The sequence below is a fragment of the Lepisma saccharinum genome, chromosome 1 (genome assembly GCF_977018435.1).
Source record: "Lepisma saccharinum chromosome 1, izLepSacc3.1, whole genome shotgun sequence".
Taxonomy (NCBI): Eukaryota; Metazoa; Arthropoda; class Insecta; order Zygentoma; family Lepismatidae; genus Lepisma; species Lepisma saccharinum.
The window spans coordinates 212,717,546-212,738,647 of record NC_139229.1 but is presented as its reverse complement, the minus strand read 5'-3'; the positions used below and the strand labels follow the sequence as shown (position 1 = coordinate 212,738,647).

At 33.4% G+C, this 21,102-nt stretch overlaps 1 protein-coding gene across 1 annotated transcript in view; it reads left to right on the top strand.

Annotated features, from left to right (window-relative positions):
- Cds (CDP-diacylglycerol synthase) overlaps positions 1-15,407 on the top strand; it is an 83,544-nt gene extending 68,137 nt beyond the window's left edge. Inside the window, exons 8-9 of the mRNA XM_083123906.1 lie at positions 4,793-4,927; positions 10,986-15,407. Of these exons, the coding sequence (XP_082980032.1) occupies positions 4,793-4,927; positions 10,986-11,072 (222 nt within the window). The 3' untranslated portion in view covers positions 11,073-15,407. The remainder of the gene's footprint in view (positions 1-4,792; positions 4,928-10,985) is intronic.
- Positions 15,408-21,102: the final 5,695 nt, after the last annotated feature.

Here is a 21,102-nt window from a genome sequence, read left to right as displayed (position 1 = left end):
TAGATAATTTTTGGTGCAGTGGTAGTACCAGTAAACTTGACGAAAACTGCCAAATTTCAGATTTTTTTCAGCTTTAGTTTTTGAGTTATTGACTTTCAAAAAGCAAATATCCCAAAATTTGACATTTTGAAATATTTAAACAGCTGTAGATCAAAAACTACTTGACCTAAGGAGCTCAAATTGGTGCCATTCTCTTTTGCTTTTAATGAGCTTTAATTTGAAATGCAACATGACTGGTATTTGAATTTTGTAATTTTTAAACCACTTGGGAAAAAGTTTTTTTTGAAATCTCAAAAATGCCATTTTTAATTTTTTGAAAAAAATATATGTTTTGAAGACATCAATTGAATATTTGTGTGCAAAATTTCATAATGGTATGGCATTGGGTACAATGGAAATTATTTTTTTTGTATTGTAATGTGTGCGAAATTTGTGTGTGGGGGGGGTTCACTTATAATTGTTCCCATGTGCGTCGCAAGAAATTTGAATAATAGAAATAATAGTAATTATTAAATAATAATAATTAAAATTTCATAATAAACTATTTTTTCCAAATGTATTATTATTATTATTATTATTATTATTATTATTGTTGTTGTTGCTGTCCTTATATCCTTGAGGAGAGTCTTCTGTACCTTATCCATCAGAAGTGTGAATATGCAGCACAACTGTTTTTATTACCATCTTTTTTGTACATTTCATGCAGTGTGTACTGAAATGCACAGTTATTATATTTTGTTATTAAATTTTAGATACCTTCAGGAGAAAGCTTTAAAAGTAAGAAATTTTAGTCATAAAGTTTATGTTATTTGACCATTCACAAAACTTATTTTTTGGAATTTTGAAAACTGTGGAACCAGTTATTCTTTAGATTAAATGGTAACCTGATGCCTGTATTGTAACCTAATGCTGTTTTTCTTTGGTTATTTTGATTGAAGACTACCTAACTGGACTTTATTTCCGTTATTAACAATAAAACTAATAAACGTTCTGCTATTTTGTAACTTGTAATAAATTATGCCGATTCGGGGGAAGGGGGTTTCTAAGAATGCTCATATTGTTCCTATGCTTACTAAACAGCACTATACAAAACCACTATGCACTATACAAGTATATGTTTTATAGGACCGTATATAGGTTAAATGTATGTACTATATCGACCGCTGGGTGAAGGATAGTGAATGTAATGCGCTATGAAGCTGGATATCCTAGTTTTAAGCTCTTATCAAGGGGGATATAAACCCATATCGAACAGGGAATTAAAAAGTTGGAACGGGAATTTTGGTAAAAAATAAGACATTCAAATGCTGACCAAGGCAAATTTATTGTATTAAAAAATAAACACTTAAAATGTAACATTTCCACCCTCTGACAGGGTGTTCTTCAGACAATGATTCACAATAAATTGAAAGAGATCTTTGTCTGAAGAAGACCCTGTTAGAGGGTGGAAACGTTACATTTTTATTAGTTTATATTTTTTTATACAATAAATTTGCCTTGGTCAGTATTTTAATGTTTTATTAACATGGAAACAAGGCTTAACAGTGTTACTATTGTTAATTTTGGAACAATCACAAGGGAATTTTCAGTCAGATCCAGGAAGAGCACTGGAAAGAGGACAGTACAAGTGAAAATGAAGGGGTCGCAGGTGAGCTGCAAGAAATATACCCATTTCCGTCAAATTTCAGAATTCAAAATGTTTGAAAATTCTAGCTCGATCATTTCAGCATTGTCTCCCTGTTGTATTTTTGTAAAACTGAGAATAATTTTTTGAAAATGTGCTACAAATTTTGGTTTCTGAACTTCCATTAATCCAACATGCCAGAAGTTTCGGGAAGGGGGGGGGGTAAACCCTAACCCCCCCTCTAAATATGGCCATGTGTAAAATTTATTTGTTTCTTTTATTTTGCACCAGTATTGTGTAAAAAATTGTATTTTGTGATTGTGTAGCAGGAATTTTAATATTTTTATGTAATTCTGGAATATTTTGAAGCAAAACTATTAAATTGATGTTTATAATTGGAGTGGAATACTCACCCTCTAATATTAATCAATATTTTGAACAACATTTAATTGCTACAACGTTCAACCATCAGTATCAATGGAAATCATTAAGAGTATCAGCAATGGTACGGAATTGGTCCAAAGTGGTATTAGCTCAGTCCTATTAGGGTTGATGCAATAATAATGGCTGAATTGGTTCGCTGTGTTTTGCTTCATATTGATTATATTGCTTGTTGCATATCATTTTAAAGCTTTTTTATTGCTTAATCTATATGCCTTAAAATAATTTTTCTAACTCTTGATTTATCTTGATTATGAGCTATTTACAATGATGCAGCCAAAGCATGAAATGCACATTGTTTTGCTTCATGAGTTAAAACTTGATCAGAGTGTCACAGAAGCAACTCGAAATGCCATTAAAGCATGGTGCGAGGAAAACGTTTTTGAGAGTAAAGTGCGCAGGTAGTTCTAAAAATTATGTTCCAGCGATATGATTATCAAAGATTAGGAGGTCGTGGGCATCACTTGGAAGTTGACAATGGCCACTTTGGGGGGTACGGCTGGGGAGGAAGGTGAAAATCAAAGCTGACCTGCTGAAAACAACTTAAGAGATTGCAGAAGAACTCGATGTTAATCAATTGACCATTGTTCGCCATTTGAAGCAAATAGGAAAGGTGAAAAGACTCGATAAGTGAGTGCCTCACGAATTGAAGGAGAACTAAATCGCCATTTTGAAATGAGCTTTGCACTACTTTTGCGTAACAATAATGATTCATTTCTCAAGCATATTGTGACGTGCAACGAAAAGTGGATACATACTATAACAGTTGGGCTGAAAAGTTCGTAGGCTAACATAGTAAAAAAATTTTTTTTTACAAAATTCGATTTTATTATTCAATATAGTTGACTTTGAGGGCGATACAACGATTATAGCGGTCATACAATTTTTCGATGCCATTTTTATAGTACGATTTCTCTTTAGCCTCAAAATAGGCCTCAGTTTCAGCGATTACCTCTTCATCAGTGCTAAATTTCTTTCCAGCGAGCATTCTTTTAAGGTCTGCAAACAGGAAAAAGTCACTGGGGGCCAGATCTGGAGAATATGGTGGATGGGGAAGCAATTCGTAGTCTAATTCATATAATTTTGCCATCGTTTTCATTGATTTGTGAACACGGTGCATTGTCTTGATGAAACAGCACTTTTTTCTTCTTCAAATGGGGCCGTTTTTTCGTGATTTCATCCTTTAAACGCTCCAACAACGCTATGTAATAATCTCAGCTATCTCGATCAACTTCACTTTACGATCATTTAAAATTATTTTGTGGACTTTTTTTATGTTTTCGTCGGTAACAGCCTCTTTGGGGCGTCCACTGCGTGCATGGTCTTCGATGCTCATTTCGCCTCGTTTAAATTTAGCAAACCACTTCTCAATGGTTGATTTTCCTGGTGCAGAGTCCGAATAATGTTTATCAAGCCAAGCCTTGGCTTCAACAGTATTTTTTTTCGCCAAAAAGCAATGCTTTATTAACACATGAAATTATTTTTTATCCATTTTTTCACAATAACAAAAGCTGCTTCACTCACAATGCTATATCTCACGAACTAATTATCCGGCAGCTGTGAAATTTATACATGTATCTTTTGAAGGTTAGTACTAAGTAAAAATCACATGGATTTAATTCTAGTAACGCCATCTATGAGTCAGCCTACGAACTTTTCAGCCCAACTGTTACAACAATCAGCCACATTCAACACAATGGTTGTTCCAAAATAAAGTTCCTAAACACTTCCTAAAGCCAAAATTGCATTAAAAGATGATCATGGTGACTAGTGTTTGCTGGTCTGCTGCCCGTGTCATCCACTACAACTTTCTGAATCCCGGCGAAACCATCACAGCAGAGAAGTATTGTCATGAAGTTGATAAAATGTACAGGAAACTTCCAACACCTATGTTTGGCATTGGCCAACAGAAAATGCCCAATCTGCACGACAACAATCAACCACACTTCACACAATCAACACTGCGGATGATGAAACGAATTGGGCTATGAACTCTGCCCCATCCACCATAGTCACTGAACCTCTCGCCAACCGACCTCCACTTCATTAAGCATCTCGACAACTTATGAGAGAAATGCTTCAACAACCAGGATGCTGTCAAAAACGTCTTCCGAGATTTCATCGACTCCAGAAGCCTGGAATTTTATGCTACCGGAATAAATAAACTTGTTTCTCATTGGCGAAAATGTGTTGATTGCAATGTTTTTTTATATTTTGATTAATGAAAATGGCGTTGAATCTAAATTAGAGCATTTCAAAGTTACTGTTCAAAATCTGCCATTATTTTTGCATCAAATTGATAATTACAGTAATTATTATAGGTGACCTCTTTGGACAAAAATTGGGCTTGTGCCCTTGATCTATGTGCAAGTTAATATGGTTTCAGCATGCTTTATGTTCATGTTGTCCATTTTATAATTTATTTAACGCAGTAACTTGAGAAAAATGAGAATGATTAGTAATGTTCGGTTAGTTAACATAAATGTTGAGGCAGCCTCCATGATCAAGCTGTTCTCGTTCGTTACCACTATGGAGTCATAGTTCCTAGGTTCAAATCCAAGATAAGGCATGAATGTTTCATTGTGTTTGTCTTTTCGTCAATTCACTGTTCATCTTCATCACTGTAATTAGCGTAGAGTGATAAAAAAATTAATATAATAAGAAAGAAAACATGCAAGTTGTTGTGGTGCACAATATTTTGTTAAACACTTTGTTTTTCTTGATTAGGATTTCGGAGATATAATTCCTGGCCATGGAGGAATAATGGATAGATTTGACTGTCAGTACCTAATGGCTACATTTGTTAATGTTTACATCTCTAGCTTCATACAAACAGCTTCACCTCAAAAGCTCCTACAACAGGTAAGCCAGGTATTTTCTGTCACTGACATACCCTCTCCAAAGATATCATTTATGACTATACTCTGTCCCTGGAATCTGTGGAGCAAGTCATGCATAGTGGCAGAGAAGGGGAGAAAGCGAATGGGTGGGTCTGAAACAGTATATGCTGCTTCAGAGGCTGCAGTCGTCGTCCCCCCCCCCATTCCATCTTATGTGTTCATTGGTAGAGCCATCTTGTGTCACTACTTGCGCAAAGACTTGTTTTAGTTTGCTTGCTCAGAGATACCTGGGACAGAGTATAATGAAGTCATGCCACAGAGATGTTGAGCGGGGGGAGGACCAAAGTCCAAATCTGCACGATGTGGCAAAAAGGTGGGGCAGTGTAGCAAACCTCACGTACGAGAAAGTAGCATCACCAGTACGTCAAAGTCTTGGTGATGTTACAAAAGATATGTAATTGATGTATTTACTTATTTCTGACGAATAATAAAACAATTGATACATTTCACAATACACTATTTGCCCCTGCTTCATTCGTTAACATTGCTATTGCTGCAGATAACTTGAAGGATCGGTCTTGTAAAACTCGGTGAAAATGAGAAAGAAGATTGGTATGTTCGCTCCAAAAAACGATTAAAAATACTTCATTTCAACTTTATAAACATTATATGCTGAATTTTTTGCACAAAATAAATTCTGAAAAGAAAAAAAAATACACAAACATGCACGCACATAAACATACGTACACAAAACACATATATAGCTAGAAATGAACACAGTAGCAATTGGATGTTTGCTTACAGAAACAACACACTTGTTCTTCTTAATTATGACAATGAAACTGCAAAAGGAGCTAGTTCTTCAAAGTTAGTAACACTGTCGATCATCGTGGCAGTCTTCCCGACTCAGCATTTGGCTTGTAAGAGCTTGTTAAATTCCTACAACAGTCATACGTAAGGATATAAAAATATTCATGGCCACAAACCAAACTACAGTTTATGGGGGAAATATATCAACAGGCCTCTCGAAATTTAAAATTGCAAAAAGTGGCCAGACGAAATGTGCCACGGAGTATCTACCGAGCGAGCCCGGAAGAGCATGTTTAGGGAAGAGAGATGGTGAGAGAAGAGAGAGAGCTAGAGTAGAGTAGTTGGTTAGGGATTCCAACTTATAAACTCAAATTGACATTTTGATTGCATGTTCGAGTCTCCGCCTAACCAATAGTTTTTTCTCTTTCTTGTGTTGTGTGGAGAGTTTATAATGTATGATTATTAAAATTGCCCTCTTGTTTTCACTACCGTTTCAAACCATTTGAGAATAATTTTTGAAAACACAACGTTGGCTAGTGTGCTGCAATATTCGTTATAAATTGGTGTTTTCATTTATCAGAAACATTTCAAGATTGAAGAACCTAGTATAAGAACGTTAATCAAAATATTACTTGTTCCTTACAAATATCGAAACGTCTAGTAGTTCATGTATGTGAAAGAAAACTATAAGATACCCGACATTTTCATAAGATGATAATACTAATAATAAAGAAAATATTAATAATAACATGAAAACCTGTAAGATTTGTAATTCCACACATTCTAGATAGTTGCTGTCGAGTGGTAGATTTATTCCTCAGCTTTGCGTTCAGGGAGGATACGGCAAGAATATCATCTCAGGCGACCTTGAGTATTGCTGTAAGAGGGATTTCCTTCCTCTAACATGAACATCTAGGCATGAGAATTAGAAGTAGGTTTTTCCAAAGATGAGAATTGTATTTTGTAGGGAAATTGAGGACGTGTAGAAATTCACAAGGTTTGGACTTTTTTTTTTTGCTCAAGGGTGTATATGGTATAATTATTCATAAAACTATGATTAGATTCGGTTCTAGCCTTAAGCCAGATTGAGTGGTGTATTCTCCTCCTTTATTGTGAAGAGATCTTCATGATTTACATTAAAAGTTCAAGAAATTACACTGTAAAAATGAAATGTGACACCATATATATGGAGGGTGAACTCTTTTTGTACCCCACTCCCCTCAAATCAGATTCCCTACTGCTTTAACCACTACACTATTGATAGGCTTTTATCCCAGGAAAAGTTTCTTTATAAACAACTCATATGCAAAATTTTTCTTCTCAGAAAATCAAACTTCTAATTTCTGTTGAGAGGAACTCAGAATACAACACTGGCCAGGTCTCTCTCTGAGGATATTTCTCTTAGCCTTTAGCAGGCACTTAGCTGACACTTTGTAGACTCTTGGCATAGGGGCTTATCAAGTGCATTATTTTCAAATGTGCACAGTAGGAGAACTAATTGTTGTAGAGAGATGAAATCGGTTTTGTTTTTTTGCAGGATGACAAGCTCTCAGCGATGGTGAAATTTAAATATTTTATTTCCAAATAATAGAAGTTAACAAAAGAAGAATAAAAAATTTTTAAATTTTATAAAAAAAACTGATTTGGAAGGTTGTTATGGCCACTACAATAAACCACAGTTAATGAAAAATCTCATATGTAATCTCTTTTTGTCCTTATAAAATTTAATAACGCACCTATGAAAAGCATTGTATCAAATTTTGGTGAAAATTATGTTCTTTCATTGCCCCTATGGATGTTAAGAGCTTGAAATTTGTAGCAAATCACTACAATAGTACCTTTGATGCCATGTGGCCCTTATCCAAATATTTTGAAAAATATGTATGTACGAGGGTTATTTTTAAGAAAGGTCTGTTTTGCAAAACAAAGTAAGCATTTTTTTTTTTAAACATTTATTTTCTGAATTTACATACACTTCTCTATTTTTCTACATAATTTCCTTGACAGTTTAAACATTTATCATTACGAACTACAAGTTTTTGGATACCCTCCTCATAGAACTCTGCCACCTGTGATAATAGCCAGTTACTCACGGTCGATTTCACTTCATCAGTGTCTAAACGCTTGTTGCCCAGGAAGGTCTTCAGATGGCGGAAGAGGTGATAGTCGCTAGGCGCAAGGTCTGTTTGTGAATACAGTTAGAAATTGCACGTGGGAATGAGTGCGCACGCAGGCTCCCGGCATTCTTTGAGCAGCATCCAACGCCATTTGCATTAACGGCGTCAGTCTGTATGCTTCGTTAAAATGTTTAAGAAAATCAAAATAAATTAACTCGGCTTCCTACTAAGAAAACTTCATCAAGCAATCCAGAACAAACGACATGGAATGCTGTCAGCCAGTGTCGTACTGATACATGATAATGCAAGGCCACATGCTGCGGCTCAAACTCAAGATCTGATCGAATCTTTTGGCTGGGAAGTATTTGATCATCTGCCATACAGTCTGGACCTTGCACCTAGAGACTACTACCTCTTCCGCTATCTGAAGACCTTCCTGGGCAGCAAGCATTTTTAGACACTGATGAAGAAGTGAAAACGACCATGAGTAACTGGCTATCATCACCGGCGGCAGAGTTCTATGAGGAGGGTATCCAAAAACTCGTAGTTCGTTACGATAAATGTTTAAATCGGCAAGAAAATTATGTAGAAAAATAGAGAAGTGTATGTAAATTCAGAAAATAAATATCTTTTTGAAAAACATTTTATTTTCCTGTAGTTAACGGTTATTAAAAGCATAAGAATTTAAAATTTAATGTAACAGAAAACATCAAGAGACTTTGTGAAAACAATGGTGAATTTGAATTACCTGATAATATTTGGGATTCATAATTTAAAAAAAAAAATCTGAAATAAAAATAAAACAGACTGCTTCTTTTCACAGTTAAGTTGCTATATTACAACAATGTAACATTGACAACATCCATTATATAACAGATTCTTTTTGTTTAAAAAATTACTAATCATTGTTATAACTGTATCTTTAGTCAAAATGAAAATAAATGTCTGATGAAAGGAGCGTGTGTTCTCCTGAAATGTCACTAAGAAAAACTGTTTTCTTATGCTTGTAATAACCGTAAACTACAGGAAAATAATTCTACAATGCAAGCAATGCTTACATACAAGAAAAACTATTACTTCGTTTTTATTGCAAAACAGACCTTACTTAAAAATAACCCTCGTATATATAAATATATAGTCTGTCATTAAATATATATAGTTTGGTAGATGTTTACTGTGCACATTCTGCAGTGCAGAGTTTGTAAAATTGCAGATGTAATACAAACATAAACATACACTCAGTAACCAGATGAGGTGGAACATTGCAGTATTATGAACGAGGGTGAATTATTATTATTACTTGATAAGATTTTGTTTCATAATACATTTATTTATAACCTTCTTCTTCACTACTACCAAAATGTACTCTTCTTCAACATGAATCACAGCCATTGAATTTAAAACCTGCAAAATTTGCATTATACTTTGAGATAATTTTTTTAATTCCATTTTTTTAGTTTGGTTTCTTCTTGTTACAATAGCAGTTGCTGCATCTTGTACAAAAAATTGGCAAATTGCACGTTGAATAGTGTATGGAATCAATTCTTCAGTAGACATAGAAAAATAAATATGAAAAAAAAATATCAAAATAATTATCAATGTAAATATTAGCTAAAAAATAATAGTGAATGTAACATGCAGGTTGATGTATAATACGTAGTTTACTACAACGCCACTGTAAGACTACTTACTATGATTGCAAGCTGCAATATTTTCAAAATTTATTCACATAGAATGTTTTTTGTCCCATCTTTGTTATGTGCATGAAATTTTCTCGTGCCCGTTGCTTGTCAGAATTTTTGTCCCATTACTTCCATCAGTGTTTTTTTTTATCATCATAATTCAGCCACACCATGAGCAGAACGACACCTACTCAAAACAGGTAATCAATCACATACTTCCACATGTATGACATCAAGGCACTTACTTTGAGTAAACTCAAAAACTACTATCGTCAACTAAACCCCAGGTTCCATGGCTTGCATGACCTGCCATGCTTTTCAGATTGGTCCTGTGGAAGATGATCTCAACTCGAGGGTTACCCTGACTTGTAGATATTTGCAACCGTGTGAGTTTGTGCAATGTTGGTGCAAATGGACATAAGAGATTTGTTTTGTTCTTCGAGTGTGGCATACCATCGTATGTTTACTTACAAAAATAAATGTGAAAAATCTTGATTTGTTAAGTGAAGTCACATATTACCGGGTCAACTGCTAACCCAGCCATTGTCAAGGGGGTTACAGGTGCTGGGATGACAATTGTACCAACCGGCCGCTAGAGGTTAATCCTCAGTAAAGTCAATGAATTTGATTGCTCTTATTAAGGTATACATGTTTCTAACACCTATATTCTTTTTTTGTTTTTGTGTATTGAAATTTGCAATTTTGTTATTTTACATTTCATTTCTGCCACTTTTAGCTAATTGTGATGATGAGGATGAGAGATGATCAGATGAAATTGATGATGAAGCATTCTCAAATAACACCCTTCCCTGACTGGGACTCGGACGTGGGACCTTTGGCAGAAAATCAAAATTCAATAACAATAATGTTCTCTTTTTTTTTTTTTTTGTCTCTTGATATTCTTTGTCTCTTTTACTACCCATCTTGCCTGTTCAGATGTAGTACCTTACCTCTGCTCACCACCCACCCAAATTACTGTGGAAAAACTGCACCACCAAAGAGTTGGCATGGGTTCGACTGAAGTACAGTACACAAGCCAAGAACAGAAAACAAATGAGTGGTTGACATTCTTGATTCAGCTAATTTTATACTTCAGTTGTGAAAATCATCCATACAAATGAGTAAAAACCAAATATAACAAACTTTGATGTAATTACAGTGGAACTTTTATACATTTTTCAGGTAATTGTATTAAGAAAAAAAAACTTTATAATGCAGGGAAGTGTATAATCTGGGAATTTTTTGGTAACATTTTGCTTCGTGGGGACCAGAAGAGTTGTGTGTCAAGTGGAAAAATGCAGGGTTCCCTTGAAATAACTTGATGTTAGAACTTCATGTTAGTGAAATTCTACAAACTATGGGCAGTTAGTTTAATTATGCTAATCTTTTCTAGTTTCCTTGTACGTAATCGTAATTGAGTGTATGAAGTGTGCAAGGAAGCTCCTTGCTTATCATTTGTTCTTTCTTTAAGGTTTTCAGCCTAAAGCCTGACCAACAGCTGCAGCTATATTACACACTGAAGGAGGCGTTACAGACCAGAGGGTTTGAAGATCTGTAACTCTACATTCTGCACTCGTGCAGACCTCTACATCCAAGAGGAAAATAATGGTTATGCGAAAAGGAATGCAAATCCTGGTTCACAAGTGGTGACTTGAATGCAGTCAGTTTTCCTGTTACCTGATTCAGGTTTTTACTTTGCTTTCCTGTCGTACTTCAACCATTATTCTTGTTATTTAAAAAGAGAAATCACATAGCCAAAATGTACATAAAATCTTATTTTTAGATTTGTGTTAACTTTAACACAGTCAATGATCATTTTTAGAGTTTAGAGCTCTTACTCTTGTATAATGATCAGCAATCATAGGAGGATCTACTGGTCAACCCTGTGTCTATTCTGTGTATACTTGCATGCCATCAGAAGGTCATTCCAATGCATTTCCTCGTGATTATATCCCAGTAGACTTTGAATTTGTTTCTGGATAATCTGGCTTCTTAGTGAAAACTTTTAATGTTTTAATTGGCTATCTCATGATATGTTGAGATGTGTTTTGATTTTATAGCACGAATTTTTAAAGAAATTAATTTTCTCCCATAGCATTGGCTGTTGATGAGCATCTCATACTTACATGTTGCTGTTCCTAAGAATGAGAAATATTTTTTGCACTTGTTTTGAATGCATTGTACAGTCATGGACACTTCTAGGTTGTAACGGTTCCATTTACTTTCAATAGGATCATTACAACTCAGAAGTGTCCGTGACTGTATAAGCAGTGTGTGGTGGAAGGAGTGGGTTGGATATTGAAAGAAACATCTCAGTATTGCTTTGATGATTTGCTCTGGTTCAGTATTATTTGAGATCGGGTAAGGAGATTGGAAGTGAGCTTATCAAAAATGAGTGTACATTATGTGTAAGACCACTTAAAAAAAATATAGTGTTTGGAATTGCTTTTTAAATTTTTCCAAAATCCATGAAGATTATTTCAAGATTAGGGTAAAGCTTGATATCTGTGGTGGCAATAGGAACAACTTAATTAATTTATATAAAAAATACATTTAAATTGTGCCAGTTTTGAAGATGGTATACAATTTTAGCATTGTGTATTTACATATACTTAGTAATAGAGTATGTAATAAGCAAACTCATATCTGTTATTGTAAGATTCACTTGATATGCAGCCATTTCTGATGCTATAAGAGGCAGGAATCAAATTTACTATTGTTAGGGCAGGTACAAGACATATGTCATAATCTTTGCCTGTCGTTTTAAGTATCCTTTACTAAATCTGCCAATAATATATTCCTTATACAGAAAGGTTCCATTGCTACTCAACGTATCTGATGTGTATCCAAACTGGCATAAAACAGTTTAATATAATTGTCATATTTGACCCATACTTTTTTCATGTATTTCACCACTTTATTCAATTATTAATAAGTCAGTGTAAAATTCCTTGCATCTGTTGATTGGATAATGCTATTGCTATCTGTATGCTGTACATAGGCTGAGGAAGCACTGGAATCCTAATACCATGTACGCCCTTTTACAGAAATTTATTGTTTTACATGTAATTTCTGAAATATTGTCTGCAATGCTGTGCAAACTGCAGAGACTACTCGATTTCAAATAGCTCTTCTGAAGACTGGCATTTTAGTCTTTGGTTAGTGATAAATAATTTTTTAAAATACAATAAAAATGAAAAGTGCGGAGTGTTCATGAAGGGCTGTGATGGTTATTTTTTAACAAGGTTTGTGAAGAATAGGTATGTTTTGAAAAAATAATTATCTATACTTTTTTTATATAAAAAAATATTCATTATGGATCCTGATGGCAAGATAGGTATTTTTTAAACAAAAACTTGTTTCTGATAGGCACTGGGAAATATGTTGTTCGTTCACAAATCTCAAAAATCTACGGGTGTTCAGTTTATAGCATGACAACAATTCTTAATCTGAGTGTGAATCAAAAAAAAAAAAGGAAAGAAAAAATCGGAATAAGGAAGGAAGTTACGTGTGGCCGGCCGTAGGCCAAAATTAAATAGCTATTAAGAATTAAGTCTGCAGTGAAATGTTATTGTTTTATATTGTTAAGAATTGTAAGAATATTTTCTATTTAAAAAAGTATCTTTTTTTAGTTTTTCTTTTTCTTTTTGTCTTAACACTGTGCCAAAGTAAACTGCAATTCCAAAAAAAGAAAAGAAAACTTGAAAAATGTTCAAAATACTAAGATTGTGCTCATTCCTTCAATTATTTTATCATTAGACTTTCAGTTTCTGGTGTTAGTAAGTCGAAAAGGAAATAGCAAATAAATTTGTAGCAAAAGGTGGTTCTTTTTCTGCATACAAATGCATTGTTTCAAGGTAGAGGGTAGACATTTACTGTGCTGTTAAGTCATTAGTGTTCTAGAATAATAAGTAATACCAAAAAAACTCTCATAGTTCGTATGTAACTAGAGAGGTGATAGTCTTGCTGTTCCACGTTTTAATGTGTGGTATTGATAATGTACGTACACTCTCGCTGGATTTTATTATTTGTCTGTGTGTTACATGTGATGGTGAGTAATGTTAATTTATTTCTTGTGTTCAGTTACTCTGGTTGCTACTCTGGTTGCAACAATGCAGTGAACATTCCACAGAGAATGATATTCTGTTTTCTGGAAGTCCACAGTTTGAACAAGTGTGCATAGAATGTACATGTGTATGTGCTGTTCTTAGTCCTCTACATACATGTAAGTACACTCCTCAAACACACATGCCAAAAACAAGACTTTTGATTGTTAATGTTCCCAAAGGCTGTATGGTAGAAAAGTAATCTTGAAATGTTGTGTTAGTGCTCTTTGCTTTCCTCGTTTCCAAATTCAGCTGCTAAAGAATTTGATTCTATTATGTACTGGTATGTTCCAGAATCCAGAAATCTATTAATACATTTGCCTAATAATAAATAGTTTCGCAATTTCGTGCATGATACATCCACAAACATAAACTTTTTTCTACTGGACAGTAGTTTCCTAAGGTGAATATGCAAATAACGTTGCTAGCTTTAATAGAGAATGTAGCAAAATTGGAAGGAGTATAAATCAAAACTTGTTAAAAGCAAATTAATTTCAAAATTTTCAGGTAGGAAAAGGTTTTTCAATATTTTGTAAATTCCATGTTTGCAAACTTTGGGAATTTTTTAAAGCATTTTCCTTGGGCCTGAGCAGATATCAATTTAAACTGATACACGCACCAGTACTCATTACCAGTGCCAATATTTGAATTTGTAACAGCTAAAAGTTTTTCACAATATTTCTTAATATTAATACATAAGCATTCCATTGCATTTATACCACATCAGTTTACAGGAGTGTTGCTTTCCAATATTCAAATAATTATGTCAGAATATTAAAATAAGCTGTCATGTAATCACAAAATTCATTGTTTCACATAATACTGGTGCAAAATAATTAGATTCTATGAAAGTGTCATGCAGTCTTTGTTTTTTTTTTCAGACTCCATGATGTTCACAGGCTCCGAAAAATATCACCTGGTATCTGATATATATTTATAATTAATAAATAATATAATATATTATTATATATTTATTGATATTTTCCAATACCAATAAATTTACATTGATATCAGCTTGGAACAAGTTTTCATTTCTGTTAATTATATGAGTTAAGAAAGGAAAATATAAGGGGTTATCCAGTAATGAAATATGTAGCTAAAAAAGTTTGAAGCAAGTTAAGAAATTAACTTAAGGGTTTTGGCTGAACCAGCAAAGCTATTTTCAATATTTCCTCTAGTTTTGAAAAATTGTTGTCTGACTAAAATCTGAAAAATTATATCTGCTTCGAATTCCTTCTAGAGCATTCACATGAATCTATGGCTTTTGCTGTTGTATACATATTTGCAGTATTTTTATGGCTGTGTAAACTATTAAATTATTGTGAATATCTAGACGACAGCAAAATGCAAAGATTCAAATAAATGCTCTAGAAGAAATTCTAAGCAGATGTTATTCTACAGAATTTGGAATATCATAGCAGTTTTACAATGAGAGGAAATTTCAAAAACAACTTGGCTTGCATCGGCCAAAGCCTTAAGAAGCAACGTTTAAAGTACCCACGTAAATAAGTACAAAGTAATAACTGTAAAACACATTACGGTTAGTCACTGATAAAGAAATGGCAGTGCAGTGCAGTATTTATGCTTATACTCACTCCATGCCTTATCTTAATTTTCCTTGTAGCACCTCCATTGCTTTAATCATATTAGTACTCTTTATCAGTAACAGCAGCGATACATCATTTCATCAGTAAAATTGCCACCAATTATAACTGATCCAATATTTCTATAAGTATCCTGTAATTTAGTACAACATTTTGCCATTTTGTTAATGTTTACAAATATAAAATTATAATTCATGCCTTCTGGTTTTGTAAAGTAAATACCATTACATACGTTAGTTAAGGAGGTTGAGTATATGCAATTCTATATCGGATTGATAGAATATCATTCATTAGTATTGGCAAAATTTTGCATATTGATCCATTTACCCAAGGAAACTATTGAACATTAATATATTTTTTTTTAAATCAGCTCGATGACAGTGATCTGATGAATGCTCTTAGGATTCCAGGAACACCAGTATTTGAATGTGGTTCAGTAATGGTAAGTTGTGACGTAGCATGGCGCAACTTGAAAGTCGATAGTTTGCTAACTCCAGTATGATTTTATGTATGCAGCGTATTACTTGTAAATATGAGTTTGTTTATAATCTTGTGTTAGTGAAGTAACTTATTCTGTACTCAAAGTTTCCAGCACATGATCACACTGCAGTTAACGTTACCCACTCAAGAATACAGTTTCTGGCAGTGGTTGTCCACTTTGGTGGTTCTTTTATACTCATCAGTGGCTGAATCTATACTAAACTGTGCTGATAATTTTAGATATACCAGTGGCAATATATGTACAGTAAAATGTACTATATACAAATTTTCAAAGAAATATGTTCCCAACATTACAAAAGAAATAATTCACACTTAAAAATTATCGTTATTCCTTTAGAAATGATATTTTTTGTCCTAGAAGAAGTTGCATGTTAACATAGCACCTACCATCATAAAATTACACAATAACTATGCTGTCATAGAGAAAACTGCGTAATGCTTTATTTGAACCATTTATGATTATTATATTATTTTTCTAAAATATACAAAGAAATTAAATAAATGAAATTCCAGAAACTTCCACAAGCTGCATCATTCTGATGAGTTATAAATTGTTACCTGGGGCAGATCAATATATAAGCCCATAAAAACTGCAATAATAATGATGATTGTATGTTATAGGGATTAAGGTCCACTGCTGGTGCTGCACTCTATCAGACACTCATCAAATTGATTTCAATCCTTATAGCAGACAAATGTAGGAAACAATCATTGTTATTACGTAGATTTTTCAGTGAAAAATGCAGGCTCGACCAGAACTCTAACCCTGGTCTCTGACATACCATGCCATTGCTCTACCATTGCCATTGCTCTACCATTGAGCTACCGAGCCAGCCTGGCTTCATCTGAATTTTCGCTGTTGCTGTGTTTGCCTAATTTAAAGAATCATTGTTATTTTAATTTTTTTATGGGCTATGTTATTTATTGATTCATAGTATATACATATCAGTAAATGTATTGTAAGATATTACTCAAATATTCTTCTCACAGTCAAAATGTTATTTCTGCAAAAAACCAGGTACTTTGGTCATTCTTTATGGTGGAGTTTTCTGTAGAATCCCCCTCCTGAATATTATAAAATTGAACATTAGCACCTTCTTGAACACAGAACCATACTTTACATCTTACACAATGTTTTATCAATATGTTCAAGTCAGAAAAATATCTTATACGTTTCTGTTACATTTTCAGCACTATGTGATGCTAGATTCAGAAGTTAGAATATGAACGCAGTTACAAAAGTAATTAGGGTATGTGTATTTCGGCGCATCTTTGTAAACTTTAGTGTTTCTACTATATGATAATAGTGTGTGTTTCATATAAAACTGACACATTTAATCATGAATGCATATGAACAAGAATAAAGCTACCAACAAATTATTACATCTGAAATATAGCTTAGATATGGGAGTTTGATAATTTTTACATTATATGCTGAAAGTGCCCTTCTCCTCCTCCGAACACATCGTTCCATTTTCCTGGCTGTTCATTGGAGTATGCTGTTATCAATGCCTGTGATATCATTTGCAATGTTCTCCTTCAATTCATCCAAAGCTGAAGGGCATGTAGCGTAGACTTTTTTCTTAAAATAACCCACAGAAAGAAGTCTGTGGGTGTCAAATCAGGTAATCTCAGTAGTCATAAATTTCAGGAAATTCAGTCCTCAAAGAAGTTTGAAGCAGCACCAAAGACTCATTTGATGTATATGGTGCCATCATGTTGAAAATACCCTTCTCGCTGCTTTATGTCATTCAATTGATCAACAAATGTCATGCAAATTCGTAGTGTGTAGTGCATCTTCATAGCGACTGAGACAATATGATAATGACAGCTACCAAATCCTACACAGTTGAAGATGTATGAATCTCCCAGATATCCCACATCATCTGAAACTAACACGGAACATTACAATGCATTCCTGTTGAAATAAAACCAGAAAGAAATGTGTTAGTTTTATGTGAAGCATCCTGTATATCAGTGGCAAGTGCTGTCTTCTTATTCCTTACTTTCAATCCACATTGCCCATCAATTTTTTTCAAAAATAGAAATTAAAATTCTAAGTAAAAACTATGACTTTACATTCATTTGTGTGCATTTCAATATCTGGTTGGAATTTTTGGATAGGTTTTATTCATTCTAATCATGAATGCACTTTAAAAAAACTTTTCTTTCATGATTTCAAACCTGTCTCTTATATATTTTTTTATCAAATCTAGTAGTGTAGGTGTGCCATGTGCTGGAAATAAATTATATGGTTGCTTAACTTTGTGTAATGCAGCGGGATAAAATCTAGTGAGGTATTGGCAAGGAAGCAGTCATTCCTGCTGTATGCTTTGTGTTGTTCAGAGAGTGTTTTCATTTGTAAAAAAGAATCTATATGTAGTTAAATGTTGTTATTATTTGTTTATTGACTAAAGAACAAGTAAATGTTACTGTAATATGTGTAAAATTTTTTGTTAAATGTTGTGATTAATTTTGTTATTAACTATGATATTTTGTATTGTTGCCGTAAATCATATCAACTTGCAACTGTAAAGTACAGACATATTAATAGATATAATAAGTGTTGTCATATAGGATTACATACCAGTCATATGCCATTTTCATCACGTCTACATTCCTGAATCGAAGGCTAAGGTGACATGTCACTACATCCTCTTCCATTTTTTCTAAGTGTTCTAAAAATGTTTTCTATGTAGTAGTACATAGCCCTGAAAGAAATGATGTTATTCTTGATATTGATATTTTAGTTGCTAGAGTAGATTAATACATTTCTTGCATGCATCAATGTTTTATGTTGCTAAAAGCAAGAAATGATGAATTCTAGGTTTTTGTATTATTATCACTCATGCAATATTCTCTATTATTATATATGCTGTGTATAAAAGGAATAACACAATGGTAATGCATGCTTCTTCTTTATCCTTAATTGTGCATTGTTGTGTTCATTTTTTGTGTTTGTTTTTTTAAAGATACAGTCTCTTTGTAATGAGACAATTACCTGGTGCAGCATTCTATTCTTGCACACTACTTACACATACCAAACATGCAAAAAATCAAGAAGAAAATATTTGTAATGAAAAGTGTTCATTTTCTCTGCAGTGCTATAAAATAAGCTAACTTGTACTAATAGACAGTGCCATGATGAGTAGTATACACCAGATTCCATCACTGTGCAACCCTTGACAAAGCTTCAAGCATCATTGTTGAAGAACTTCCCATAACATTTTAACACAAGAAATTAAACTATATGTGGTAGTAGGTGCGTTAGGCATGATAAACATTTGTGGCCCATTCTTCATATAGAAATTTTTCAAAAATACTACTTAAATATAAAATATAATTTCTTTCAGACCTTGCCCATAAAGAAGTTTGCATCCTGCACTTAGGCCCATTTATAAATCCAATTCACCGGTATTCTAAATTAGTGAGCTTAGGAAAAGTATTTGTGGTGCGAAAACATGTAAGAAACATTCCGTAGTTACTACAAGAAGGGTGCGGGTGGGATTCTGTATCACCTCGATGAGAAGGGAACTCCCCTTACAAGGTAAAAGCACTTAACATAGAATTATATTGTTCTCAGGTTTCGTTCTTTGAGCTTTTGTTCATGTCTGTTGAGAACAGATCCTTCTTGATTCATACATGCAGATGTGTATTCCAAAGTACAGGAAGCTTCTCACAAAAAGTTTACGCACTGTAATTGAGACTAAATCCTTCTGTTCACTTTCAAATTTGAAGGAAAAACAACACTCTTAATCTAAAATAGACAGTGAGTTATATATTTTGTGTACTTTGTACATAATTTCGGTTTTACACATTTCAAGCAATATTCTTCCATTATGGTGTAATTTATTTAAATTTAAATAACATGAAAAATAATGGTGATTGTGGAATATTGTAATCACAGTTGACAAATGAATAATTTTATGTGCTGATCAAACATCTTTGTAGTTCCTTCATCGAAAGCCTTGTGTAAATTCTAAGGAAGGAGTCTTCATTGCACTCTTAAACATGTGAAACAAGTTTATTTATTTCATTTATTTATTTTTAGAAAATGGAATGTTATACAATGAAGACTTACAAAATAATTTAAATGCAATACAAGATTTTAATTTCATTTGATATTAACTTTCAAACTATGCGAACTGGATTGCTCTGGATTCATTCAAGTTCAGTGATACGTGAAGCTCACAATTATTTCAAATACACTTTTTGTATTGCATTTTTGTGATTAGATTCCCCCCCCCCCCACCCTGCCCCTTCTTACTGTGGAATTTGGATTCTCATTTTCCCAGCATATAGTTTTATACATCCTCACCATTACCGTACCTTTCTTGATAAATATTTACTATGCAAGCATGTTAATGTTAAATCCAAAATTAGTTTCTTTTAATACAAATAAATAGTAATAATATACATTTATTTGTTATATTAAATGTTGATAACATGTATATGTATGTCCACTTGCAGTTGGTGGAAATTAAAATTAATATCTCTTTCTTCAGTCTTCCATTTAATTTCCAGATAGCTTACTACTCCAATTTCTTCCAAAATATATTCTCAAGTTCCTTATTATCTTACACACCAACTTCCCCTCCCACCTTTATAATTTGTACTTCCAATCTTACATAATTTATTAAGTACCGCAAATATGTTTGAAGTAAAAACATATTTTCTATAATGATATTAGTATTCTATTATAAACCTTGGTATGACCCTATCTGCTCAACATTCTGTTCACGTTGTTCTCCAACATTATACTCTTAAATATTTATAGCACATTTGAGGGTGGAGGAAATATGTATTAGTTCAGATATTATGTTGTTTCAGAATTGTGCTGAATTTGTCTTTAATACTGAAACCCCATGCCTCTCTTCTCTTCATGGTATGTAGGCTAAGAAAACTCATGAAAGAATGTTACTTGAACATGGAGAAGAAACAGTGAAATTGTAGTTAATAATCATGTCAGTCATGAATTCATGTTTGTATTTGATCACAAACTTAAAATTGCAAAGTATTCATGAAGGAATCCCATCATTATGCATTGTATGCACACACACCACAAACAACCTGAGAATTTGTGTGTGTTTGCACAATAAATCCATTGTAGCACATAGAATATAGCTTTAATAGGGGTTAAGTGCTTTATTACATTTAAACTATATCAAAATGTCATCATTAGTATTTCTGATAATTGTAAGTTTTAAATAGAAATTGACCTTTGGATAACACAGGTGTGTGACAAACATGAACACAATGCAGTGTTCGAAACTACTTGTTACCCACAGGTAACCTGTAATACTTGATGTAAGGTAAGTTCAAATTGTCCTTTAACAGATTGTCTGACGAACCGAGCCACAAAACCATATTGGTATAG